This window comes from Colletotrichum acutatum (genome assembly GCF_030867785.1).
Source record: "Colletotrichum acutatum strain CBS 112980 chromosome Unknown BDZ83scaffold_17, whole genome shotgun sequence".
In the NCBI taxonomy this organism is placed as follows: Eukaryota; Fungi; Ascomycota; class Sordariomycetes; order Glomerellales; family Glomerellaceae; genus Colletotrichum; species Colletotrichum acutatum.
In genome coordinates this window covers 114195-126747 of record NW_026849011.1, presented here as the reverse complement: position 1 = coordinate 126747, position 12553 = coordinate 114195, and the positions used below count along the sequence as shown (strand labels likewise).

Here is a 12553-nt window from a genome sequence, read left to right as displayed (position 1 = left end):
AGAAAGCAATGAGAAGGAGGCGTACAGCGCGACTGGCAAAACTGGGCTGGCATTGGGTTGGATTTGGTTGATTAGTGTTTGTTCTGGGTAACGCAACCAGCCGGGTGTGAGGTGGTGGGCGACCGAACGAACCGCGCCGGTCAGTCACATGCAGGACGGAGCCCTCCTCCCCTCAAAGACAGGAACTCCTCGAGTGAGGTGAAAAGTAGGGCATTAAAATTGGCGCAGGCTCTAAACACTCGTTTACCGGTTGCTTAAAGGAAAATACCTATTGCTGCGGCATATGATTGTCGTTGCATATTTGGGGATGGGGGGTGGCGGGCTGAGCCACGATTCTCCTCGAATGTAGAGGTATCGGATGGTTTCCTTTGAGTGAAGTTGGTAAAGTCATGTTGGTGATCACTGATGGAAATGAGGGTTCCATCAAACGAGAGAGATTGTTTCTTTCATAAAGGACTGGTGTTGATCAGAAAACCGGGCGGTGAAGTATCTGGTTTGAACCATTTGATGTTCGCTCGGTTGAGTTGATTCCCATCGTGATGGAGTTCGGCAAGGTTAGATAAGGGGGTGAGTACATTTCTTGACGCCAAGGGGGTTAATCATCCTGGGAGCGTCACTCGCTCGGATCAAACAAGTCAAGCCAAGGTCGCAGCAAAGTCAGAGACTGCATGACACGGAGCAACACAGTAGAAAACTCCCAAATACGCTCTTCTTGACGAGAGCAGTCTTCCAGAGTTGATGCGATGATTAATGAATCGAAAATACGATTGTGAGGTGATGCAATTTCACGATTTCTTCCATGAAGATGATGACAGCGATTATCGCCGATGGCCCTCAATGGAGGTACTATTCGGAAGTGTGGCGGGTACAGTTAGGTACGGTGAGCATGACGGATCCATCTGATTGGAGAGCTGCTACTCATGTACGTGTGAGTGTGTGTGTCTTGGACCCAGTCACCAGTCTACCACCACCCCGGTCAGACATTAGGCCCAGGTAATCAAGGCAATCATTTTATCACAACAAGGAACATGAGCGAAGGGACGTTCGCCGCAACGGGAGAGGGAAGGGAGGGGAAATCTGAGATGGCATCAAGCGTGACAGATCCGGTGGTAGAGAATCTTTCCATCGATGCTGATAAGCGGCAGACCACTAGAGGATGGCCGAGTTTCATTTGGAGCCAGGTTCCGAAACTCTCTGATGTGAGGACGGGTACGCGGTTGAGAACGGAGGAGGATGAACGATGGATAGATGTGTTTGGTTACTAGATTTGGTTGGACGGAATTGTACTGTACACGCACACGCACACCCACACTCCTTCTCTTTCTCTCTTCCCGTCTCCCTATTCCTACGCGCTCACTCAGAAGTATGGGTTGAGTGTTTTCATCCAGCGAACGATTCGGAGTAGTTCAGGTGGCTTTCCTGTCTATCTGTGCCTGGCTGAGAATTGTGTTCAGGTTCTCCTCACATTCTTTGCCTTTTTACTCGCCGCTAGAGAAAGATGCCTTGGCCCAGTTCACGTATCTAACTTAACCTTACCTCCGACTTGACACGCTTTGACAGCGTGCCGTGCTGATAGTTTAATACATCTCATCCATCCATCAAATAATGGTCCATTTTCATCGCGCTGATGGAAACGTAGGGAACCTGGGAGGCAGTACACTGTAATAAGACCGATCGGATTACAGGGCAAGCATGGTCAGGTAGTTAGTATGGCATTATTGGATTTGTATTCGCGTGCGTCTACATCTGCCTCAGCTGAGTATTGCTAAACTACGCTTCCATGCTTTCATGTACCTTAGTCTACTAAGACGGATCCCCCCCGGTCAACCTTTTTGCCTTTTTGATTGCCCTTCCCGTTTTTACCTGGCTTGGTTTTCTGGTGCTGGACTGCGTAGGCCGTCGTACTCGTTCGTTCGTTCATTCGTCGTATCTGTACTTTCTTGTCTTTTTAATTACTTTTGCTATGTAACTCGACCGGACGGTCGCTCACTCACTCACTCACTCACTTGCGGTGCTACGTTCCAACCAGAATACCTTTTATCCACTGATTTGCCTACTCGATCATCTCTCCGGGGGCCCAAGTCTCGTTCGCCCGCTTCCGTGATTTCCCTCTGTTTTTTTCTCTCTCTCTCTCTCTCTCTCTCCCTCCGGAACTCATATCCCCTTCTCTGTGCAGTCGACCACGCACACACACGAGTGCTATTACTTGCTAGCCTATTTTTTTTCCCTCATTAGCCCAGCTTCCTTCCGTTTCGATTGCTTACCTCCTCTCCCTCTTGCTCTTGCCATCTCTGGCCTGCCTGGTACCTTACCTTACCTTACCCTCTTTTCTCGCCAAAAGTAGTCATTGAGGTCCTCTACACCTGAACCGACGACGACGTTAGCTCGCCTTTTTCACTCAACTTCCTTCCCACATCCCCCTTCCACTTTTTTCCCTTTCCCCCTTCCCATCCTATCCGGAGACCGGAGACCTAATCTGAACGAGTCCGTCCATCAATTCCAGGCCGTCGCTTCCGTTCACTCTCGGTCGGCTTGTTTCTCGCCAACCTAACGCAACTTTGCAACTCAGTTTCCCTCTCCCCCAGTCTCTCCCTACCATCAGACGCGACTCAAAGGGAAACCAACTTCCGGTCCACCCACCACTTGTTCCATCATCCACTTGACTTTGGTATTAACTACTGCCGTCTACCCAACTCGCCTCGCCGTTTGTTGGTTTCTTCGCCGCCTCCCGCTGTTCACGCAGAATTGCAACTGACCCATCTGCTGCTTACCTGCCTGCCTACTTGTTCAACAAAGACCAGGGCTCAGTGTCATATTCGTCACGCCACCCCAGGGAGATAACCGACAAGTTTCGAGCGAAAAAAGGCGGAACTCGGCCACCACACTCAACCTCACTCACAGCCAAGGCATCCTTTTTTAACCCTCCTTCTCACACCCTTGAGGGCCCGACCATCTGCAACTTTGTCAAATCTTCTTACCCATCCACAGACACACCCGGCCTTTTACTTTCTCTCTTCTCTTTGCACAAATCCATCAAATTGTCAATCGGTCTACCTGGACTCGAACGAGACAGTTTGGTAAGAGCGGAACAGAGAGAAGAGGTCCAAGTGTCGTTTCTCTCTCTTACGCATTTCTGCAGCCAACTCTTGCCGCTCTTCATTTCCCCTTCACCCAGCCCATACCAGCCCAGTCTTTGTCCAGGCTATTATCCGCCTTGTCTCACAAATAAACCTGTCGGGTGGTCGGCAGTCTTGCACCCCATCCATACAAGCAGACACGTACGCCCAGCCAAGTGAGCCTGCTTTACTCTGCTTGGTTTCTGTCAACTCTCAAACTTCATCTCATCGCCCCTTTATCCACGAAGGGAGGTTTCATCAACAACATTGTCATCCCCTCGCTCCTTCCCATCTTGCCGCACAGAGCTGTTGTCAACAAGACGAAGCTCAAGATGAAGACTCAACGGGCGGCGACAAAAGCCGTCACGGTCAAGAAGCGCAATAACAACAAACACAAGAACGCCGCGTACAAGGTGGACAAGTTTGAGGTCCCCGAGAACCCAACTCTTGAGGACATCAAGCACGCCGTCGGTCTTCAGGAACTGGAAGAACGCGTCAGAGATGCCAAAGAATCTGCATGGGAAACCGACTCTCTGCTGGAGGATGCCATCGCTGAGATGGGCGATGCAAAACTTTCATCGGATGGTAGGTCTATCTCAGTCATTCATTCACTCACTCACACACTACCCATGCAGGCGAGCATGACAGTTCCTTGCTACTTATGCTTTGGAGATTACGTGTTCCTCTTATTACTCACTCACCCTCGATCGCTTCTGTTACCTGATTGCTAACTCGTGCCTAAAAGATCCGGACAGCTGCACGCCTGACGAGGCCATGGGCCTGCGCCACCAATTAAGAGCGCTTGGTCCCGCAGAATTCTGTAGAAGAACCGTGGACGCCGGACGCTACACGGCCAAGAAGCTACTGTCGGCCTTCGGCCTCAAGCCTCCCGCCTTCCTCGAGGGTGCCGAAGATGAGGCCTACTTCAGTCTCTTGTCGCTGGCCATCAGCCGAGAGTTGTCGAAACGCGCAAAGTTGTTCCGCTTCAACACGGTGGACGACGCCGTGGATCTGCTACAGCGGAGCAAGAACATCATCGTCCTCACTGGTGCGGGCATCTCTACCTCGCTCGGCATTCCCGATTTCCGCTCCAAGGGCGGTCTCTATTCTCAACTTGAGCACCTTGGACTCAACGACCCACAAGAGGTGTTTGATATTTCCGTCTTCAAGCATGACCCGACCATCTTCTACACCGTCGCCAAGGACATTCTGCCGTCGACAAACCGCTTTACACCGACTCATGCCTTTATCTCCATGCTTGAGAAGAAGGGCAAGCTGCTGACCAACTACACTCAGAACATTGACAACCTTGAGGCCAAGGCTGGCATCTCTCAGGAAAAGCTCATCCAGTGCCATGGTTCTTTCGCAACCGCCACTTGCGTCCAGTGCCGATTCAAGTGCGATGGCGAAGAGATCTTCGACGATGTCAAAGCTGGCAAGATCCCGCGTTGCCCCCGCTGCATCCAGAACCTTCGCCCCAACGGCAGCAGTAAGCGCAAGCGCTCGGCGGGCACCGAGAGAAAGCGCCGCAGGTTCAGTTCTGACGACTCGACCTCGGACGGCGAATATGACATCCCCAGCGTGGGCGTCATGAAGCCCGACATCACCTTCTTCGGCGAGGCGCTGCCCGATGAGTTCAGCAGACGTCTGACAGAGCACGACCGCGACAAGGTGGACCTCGTCATCGTTATCGGTACGAGTCTGAAGGTGACACCGGTGTCTGAGATAGTAAGCTGGCTGCCGGCCAACATCCCTCAGATCTACATCTCGCGCCAGGCCGTCAACCACATCAACTTTGACATTGACCTGCTGGGCGACTGCGACGTCGTCGTTTCGGAGCTATGCCGCCGCGCCGGCTGGCCGCTCGAGCACGACATGGTGCCCCAGGACCAGGTCGTCAAGGTGAACCCGGACGGCGGGTGCGTGAGCAGACACGTCTTTGAGGTCGTCAACCCCAAGCAGCCGCCGCCGCCTATGCAACAAATCTCTAAGCTCGAGACTGAGTCCGAGCCGGCGAAACCGACCAAGGGACCCAGAAAGCCTCGAAAGTCGAGAGACGCGGTCTGAGACTGGAACTTCTTCTTGCAGTTGTTCAACCACCTCACCAACGCTCTCTTGCTCACTTTTCTTCTTTCTGTCCGCTCATTGTCTCTACCTACAGATACCCCCTCGCGCCCCTCTCCCCTCTCAGACAATTGCTTCTGAGAGCGCTTCACGCGGCACACGTCAATGGTTTAGAAGGGGGAAGAGAGTCCATACACGGTACCTGATTCGACGAAACGGCACAAAGCCCCCAAAACACAAGACGGAACTGCACTGCTGCCGGTAGCAGGAATGCAAGCGTCAACGAAACAGCCTGGTACCACGACCTACACTCACTTCCCCCAGTCAAGTCCTGGGGCATTGTGGCTGCGGGCCATCGCCACGTCGCCCCCCTCTCTCCGTTTTGGCCAGACACAGCGCGTTAGGCATAAATGGGGTTTTCCCTATTACTCCACAACACAGCACCACTTCGGTCAGCGAATCCATAGTTGCGGTCTGCGCAAACCCTCCCACCCTAACTAATCTCGGCCTTTTGAATGTCTATTCAAATGGCAACCAAAACGGTCACCATGTTGTTCCCTTTACGGAGGAATACACCCAACTCAGAACCTCAAACCTCACAACGAGGTTCTCCTTTTCTTTCCTGATACCACAGATTGCGATGTTTTAAGTCCTTTCATTTTTACTTGCTTTTTCTTTTTTTGTTGGCTTAAAATTCGAAAACGGAGGGGTGGAACAGGAGGGAAGAACATGGCGGAAACGGCGTTTGATGCTCTCACGAAAGGAAAACCTATGCATGGTCTGATTTGCCTTGTGTCTTTTATTTGTTTCGTCTTGTCAGAATACCTAGAGAGAGGGCCCTAGAGAGGCCTTTCCCTTTTATTTTACACGCGCGCGCGCGCGCGCAAATGTCCGATGCTCTCTAGAGACAGAAAATCAGACAGAACGGTTCCGTTTTTTCGATAGTTGATCAATGGGTTGCAATCATCAAGAAGTTCAACGATACTGAGGACTTTACATGTGCACTTTGATGATGACTTGTCAATTTTCTCGCACGTAGCTGTAGACACTCAGGTTACTTGCATCATGCCTGACGTTGCCTCGCCGGTTGAACTTCGAATGAGGCAGCAGTGGTGACTCAAGCACTCTGTCCCCCGCCCCGTCTTACATGCGCCAAAGTGCATTGCCCCCGCGAACAATACCTCGCAAAAGTCGGGTGGTAGCTCAAGGCTATCCAAGCAGCCTGCTCACTGGTGCGACTACCCGGCAAGGCAGCCAAAGAACGCGACTTGCTATACGAACGACTGACTGAGAATGGCCCGATGCTTGGCAACGATATGCAGAGGGAGAGAGGGAGGGACTGAGGTTGTTTGCTTGTCTCTACCTTTACATGTGTCTGCCTAGCAGGCCACCACCATCTCTCTTCCACTTGAGCCTCCTCAACGTATTCATTTATCTACCTTACCTTACCTGCCTCCCCGTTTCTCGATGGCGGCGGTTAAGTTCCTTGCCTTGCCTTGCCTTGCCTTGGATTAATCGCAGAACATCTGGGTGAAGTTCAATGCCGGGCAGGGGGGAAGGGGCAGATTCGAGCATATAAGCGCTGAGCTCGAGGGAGAACTCGCAAAAACTGACCAAAGGCAACCGCGACACCAACATCCAAGAGGACATCACGGATGGCACGGTCAGCTAACCGCCAGAAGCGGTAGCTTCAGCGACAGAAATGCCTGGAAAGCCAGCTCGACGTTGTCGGGATCACCGCATCCTTTTCAAGTAGTATCAATTTGGCCATGTAATCAGGATAGGTTGACTATATGCCGCTACCAACCAGACCTACTATCACACCTTGGCTACTATTACTAACTCTCTTTCCCACGTGATGCTGTAAATACTTTGACGGTATCTTGACGGCTGTGGTGGTCCAGGCGTAGTAGGCCTAGCTGGCAGTGATACACGTTCAATTTAACTGGACTGCACAGTCAAATCAACCCCGCTCTTTTTCTTTACCTCTCTGCATGGCGGTAAACCAACCGAGTTTTGGCATGGACAGCATCTCGTCTCTTTGTTTCTGGATGATCTTGATGTTCATGACATCCCGTACAAAGTACCTACCAGTATCAGTGACACCGCCACAAAAAACTGTTTCCAACATTCGCCCGCCTGCCAAACATGTCTTTACCGGCAGGAATTTGCTAGATAGGAGAGGCTGGGGCTTCCTTCGATGCTCATCATTGTGATGCTCATCGTTGTGGCCATCACACAGAGGCATGAAGTTAGATAGTCAGACGGTAAGACTTCCCTAAGTAAATTACCTTCATGTCTTCCAACGTGACTGGCCAAATCATTCAATGCATTGCGATGGGACCTCGATCAATCACCGTCGTGGATCGTGGATTCTCACGGATTCAGTCAAAGTAAAATAGCTTCAAACATTGTTTACTCAGCTAGTTCCAATCATTACATGATTTTCTACAGACGTTGCCCAGCTGTTTCATCGTGTCTACTGTCCTGAGTATTTCATCTACAGCTCATGTATCCACCATTCATCTCACATGTCTCTATGGGTTGCGAATTGAGAATCATCTAGCCAGGTCGTTAAGAATATTTTTTTACTAATTACGAGTTCCCTAGTATGTTCAGGCTTTCGTCTCTGGTTATCCTATCCGGTCTGCATACGGTCATCGGTCTAATAATAATGTGAAAGCAAAAAATGAGGGCACGAAACCTCCTCAAACGGGATGACCGGTTGTCGCACAACCCCGCGCATGAGAACCAAATACTCGTACAAATACATTGCGCGCTCTGAAATTTTTCTTTTCGCTCACAAACTCCACGTGACCATATGTAAGTGATGTCGCCAGTACCGGGCAACAGTTAATATACTCCTCATTGCTTGGCCGTCTTCTCATCTTCGGCCTTCTCGTTTGTATTGGTTTCCTCCCGGAGTTCTTCTCTGATCGAGTTCTCTCGGGAGACCCCTCTCCTGACATTATTGTCGGAGTCGTCGCTATCCCGACGTCTCCGTTCGGCAGGCTGCCAGTTGGCGGCAATGCCAGCAGCCACAATGCCGGCCATGACGGTAGGAGCACCGAGGGCGGAGTTGGAGCGGCTGCGCGAGCTGCGGGAGCGCTTGCGCGACTCGGGTGTTGCGGCAAGTGAGCCGAAGCTATCCTCTCGTGTTGGCGTAGAGGGCGACTTGATAGAGTTGCTACGCGAGTGTGACGGGCTCCGCGAGCGAGCAAAGGTTTCGCGGGGGTGCTGTACTGCGAACTTGAGGTTGTTCAAGCGTCCACCCTTCATGCGCTTGATGAATGCCAATTCATCACGGACGTCGGACAATGGCTCTGGATACATCTCAAACTGCTCCTCATCTGAGACCGTGAGCCCCGGAACGGAGTCCTTGGCGCGACGTTTGAGGTAATCGGGGATCAAACGCTCGATGAGAGCATCAGGGATAAGACGGATGACCACGCCGAAAGGAATGGAGATCAATCCAAGGATAATGGCCATAGCCCACTGAGTTCCAGTCTGTCCTTCGTCGGCGATCTGGAAGGCGGCTCCGCCAAAGAAAACAATGAGGATCTGTCCGCCGATCATAATGGCGCTGATGCCAACGAAGAACAAGTTCTTTGTCAAGCCCTCGAAGATGTTGAAGTTGTTGTCCAAGCGACGGTTGCTATCAAGCTGTTAGTTTCTCAAGTTCGAGACGACGAAGAGGATTTACACTTACTTCCACTGGTTGAAGATCTGCATCCACACGAAGGTGTTGAAAACCAACGTGGCGATCTGATCATCAGGGATGTGCTCCGGACCAGGAACAACAGTCTCCTTTCCGTAGAAAAGCATGAAGGTGATGGCGAGTTGATAGACAGCCTGTCCGAGAATCATCTTCCACATCGTGGTGGTAATGATAGAGGCATTACGTCTTTCAGGCTTTCTGTCAAGAACGCTGTCTTGGGGAGGGTCAGTGGCGAGGGCAAGGGCTGCGAGCGTGTCCATGATCAAGTTGACCCAAAGCAGCTGCACAGCAGTGAGGACTGAAGTACTGCTCACAGCAGTGACAAACGTGAGAATGACGGCGGTAACGTTGACCGTAAGCTGAAACTGGAGGAATCGTTTGACGGCATCGTTGACAGCACGACCCCACTTCAGAGCCTTAACGATAGAATTGAAGTTGTCGTCCATAAGAATAATTGACGAAGCTTCCTTGGCAACCTCGGTACCCGCAATTCCCATGGAAAATCCAACGTCGGCTGTCTTGAGGGCAGGAGCGTCGTTGGTTCCGTCACCAGTCACAGCGACAATGTCTCCCTTTGCCTTGAGACGCTTCACCAAAATGCGCTTGTCCTCAGGGCTCGAGCGGGCGAGAACGCAGAGACGCGGGATGATGGCCTCTTGCTCAGACTTGGTGAGGTTGCGGAACTCAGGACCCTCCATGACAAGTCCATTAGGTTGTAGAATGCCACATTCCTTGGCGATGGCTTCAGCCGTAAGCTTGTTGTCTCCAGTAACCATGCGAACCATGACGCCGGCCTTCTGGCACAGCTTAACAGCCTCCGGAACTCCCTCGCGTAAGGGATCCTGGATACCAACCATACCGATAAAGGCCATAGTTCGGAACATGAAATCGAAGTCGACCTCGCCTCCATCAACGCGACGGGCATTGCGAGGGGGCCACTGTTCAAAGTCTCTGTAGGCAATGCCAATAGTTCGGAGTGATCGGGAAGCGTAGGTGTTGATGAGGGTGTTGACCGTCTGGAAGTTGACCTCTGTCATCTGTACAAGGGTGGCATCCTGAGAAGGATCACGGAAAATCTGGTTGCACTTTCCGAGAACAATCTCGGAAGCGCCCTTGACGTAAACTCGGGCACCTCCTCCAGGGAGCTGAACGACGATTCCCATACATTTGCGACCAGAGTCGAAGGGAATGAGTTGAAGAATCTTTGCGTTCTCGCGTTCCTCAGCAACAGGGCCCATGCCGAAGTAATCACGCGCCAGAAGAAGCAGCGCGGTCTCCGTCTTCGATCCAACGTATGTTTTCTCGCCGTCAACCTCGCCTTCAAAAGCCGTAGAGTTGAGCGAGATTGAGTTGACGAGGATTTCTTTGACTGGTGCACTGAGCATCTTGGCGAATTCCGCAACGGAAATATCAGCAGAGGCATCGAGAGCAGATTCGTCGCCATCGTTGGATCCATCAGGACGCAGTCCGCCAAATCGATGAGTAGTACCAATAGTGCCAGCAACGACTTGCATCTTGTTTTGTGTGAGGGTGCCGGTCTTGTCGGAGCAAATGGTGTTGGCATTTCCCATAACCTCACAAGCCTTGAGATGCCTGACGAGGTTTTGATCCTTCAGCATGCGTCTTGTAGCGAAAGATAGGGCGAGCGTGACGGCCAGGGGAAGTCCTTCGGGTACGGCGACAACGATAATAGTAACAACGGTAATGACGATGTTGATAAAATCCTGTCCCTTTTGAGCTGGAGTGACGGAAGCCGGTTGCTTGGGGAGCTTGACGAGAAATTCGATGAACAGAACGATGAAGAGCAATAAACCTGCAGCACCTCCGAGCTTGGCGATGTATTCGGCAATGATGTTAAGCTTCGACTGTAGGGGTGTAACCTCCGGGTCCTCGTCCAAAGCCATGAGGGTCTTGCCGAACGATGAGTGGACGCCGGTAGATGTAACCATAAAAGTGCCAACGCCTTCCATGATTCTGGCGCCAGATTGAATGAAAGGATCCAGTTTCTTCGGGTCATCGCCGTTCTGAATAGCTGTGAAGACTTCCTCGCCGTTTCGCTTCTTGATAATGTCCGATTCTCCCGTAGCTTGAGACTCGTCACACTTGACATTGAAGCCTTCGATCAAGATTCCGTCGACGGGGATCAGATCACCCGGCTCAAGGTGAATCACATCTCCGGCCAAAATATCGTGTACTGACAGCTCGATGGTCTTTCCTGAGCGGACGACCTTGACGTTGCGATCCTTCTTCCTCTTGTTCAACTTGGCGAATTGCCTCTCTTTACTGTAGTCGTTGAGTGATCCCACAATAACAACGATAGCGATGGCAACCACAATAGCAACACCTTCGACCCATTCGACCTTTGGCTCATCGGGAGCGTGCGGCAAGCCCACTGTCTGGTAGATGCCAATAGCGAGTGAAACTACCGCAGCAGCTGTCAACAGCATGAGAACCTTATCCTGGTACGTAATCCACATTAGTTGAAGAAGAGTCTTGCCCTTCTTCTCGGGGATCCGGTTGTCCTTGAAAATGCGCTTGCGGTCAGAAAATCCGCCATCGTCATGCTTAGCGTGGTGACCAGTGTTTTGTCTCGCGGGGGTTGCCGGGGTTTCGCTCTCCTTGAAGTCCCCTGATGAGTGAATGTGAGCCGTTGCGTCGTTGAAGGAGACTTGACCGTCCAAGTGAACCTCATCCAAGCTCAAGCCGGCCTTGCGATCACTACGAAGACCCTTTGCAATACCAGTCAAACCTCCAAGAGCGTAGTATGCGCCCAAACTTTTCGGGTTGAACATCTTGTTCAGCTGGCCAGGCGTAAAAGCAAAAGGGTTATTCTCCGCAATGAAATCTCCTTCACTACCCTTGTCTGGACGCAGGGCGCTGTCGTCGTTCATAATCTTCTCGTTGGACATGGGGCTAGGTTTCATTGTCTTTTCGGTTGACTGGCTCAGTACAGCAATGGTCTCGCCCTGTGAAGACATGTCGTCGGAATCGATAGAATTCTGTCGAGAGCGCAAGTTGCTGGGAACAGCCAGGAAGGCACGGTCGTTGCCTCTCAAAGTCGCAACAGGACTGGATACATTGTGCGGGCTCTGGGGCCTGCTGCTGTCCTTGGCGTCGAAAGAGGTGTCGGCACGAAGCTTCGGTTTCGGTGGCTTCTCCTGGGAAGCTGACCACGGCGCACCAGCGCTTTCCGGTACGGTCGTCGGGCTGACTGGTTCATCCTTGGGCGAACCAGGTGAGTTGGACGCGTCTTGTTGGGTCTCCTGAGCCATGGCTGGTGCAGGACTTGTGGTGTCGACACCGGTGGCAGACGGGTCTATGGTGATGGTCGGGCTACAGAGGAGAAAGTCAGTCCTATATCCAACTATTCATTCAGAGGCCAACGGATGCCGTTGACTGCAAACGTACGCTCGATTCCTCCGTTGCGGCGCAGGGCCACCTTCCGGGGTAGAATTCGGATCCATGATTCCCAATCAAGCTCGACACTGCCGCCTTGTTACGGCGTTGTGTGACGGTGAAGCGAGGCAAATGGAGTGCGCCAGTGTGTACGAAAGGAGTGGTAGCGTGAGGCTGTGCTGGTAAAGGAAGGAGGCAGCCGGGAGGCGAAAGGAGCGACAATAACCTAAGGAGGTAAACTATATTTTTGAAGATACAA

At 51.9% G+C, this 12553-nt stretch overlaps 2 protein-coding genes across 2 annotated transcripts; one reads left to right on the top strand and one right to left on the bottom strand.

Annotated features, from left to right (window-relative positions):
• Positions 1-3304: 3304 nt before the first annotated feature.
• Positions 3305-5317, top strand: BDZ83DRAFT_126586 (Sir2 family protein). Its single transcript, XM_060501189.1, has 2 exons — positions 3305-3701; positions 3862-5317. Exons 1-2 carry the CDS (start codon positions 3449-3451, stop codon positions 5181-5183), a joined length of 1575 nt encoding a protein of 524 aa, XP_060368462.1. The 5' UTR covers positions 3305-3448; the 3' UTR covers positions 5184-5317.
• Positions 5318-8045: 2728 nt separating this feature from the next.
• BDZ83DRAFT_749123 (calcium-translocating P-type ATPase) lies at positions 8046-12362 on the bottom strand (the record flags this gene model as incomplete). The annotated part of the gene is made up of 3 exons (XM_060513722.1): positions 8046-8835; positions 8890-12231; positions 12307-12362. 3 exons carry the CDS (start codon positions 12360-12362, stop codon positions 8046-8048), a joined length of 4188 nt encoding a protein of 1395 aa, XP_060368461.1.
• Positions 12363-12553: the final 191 nt, after the last annotated feature.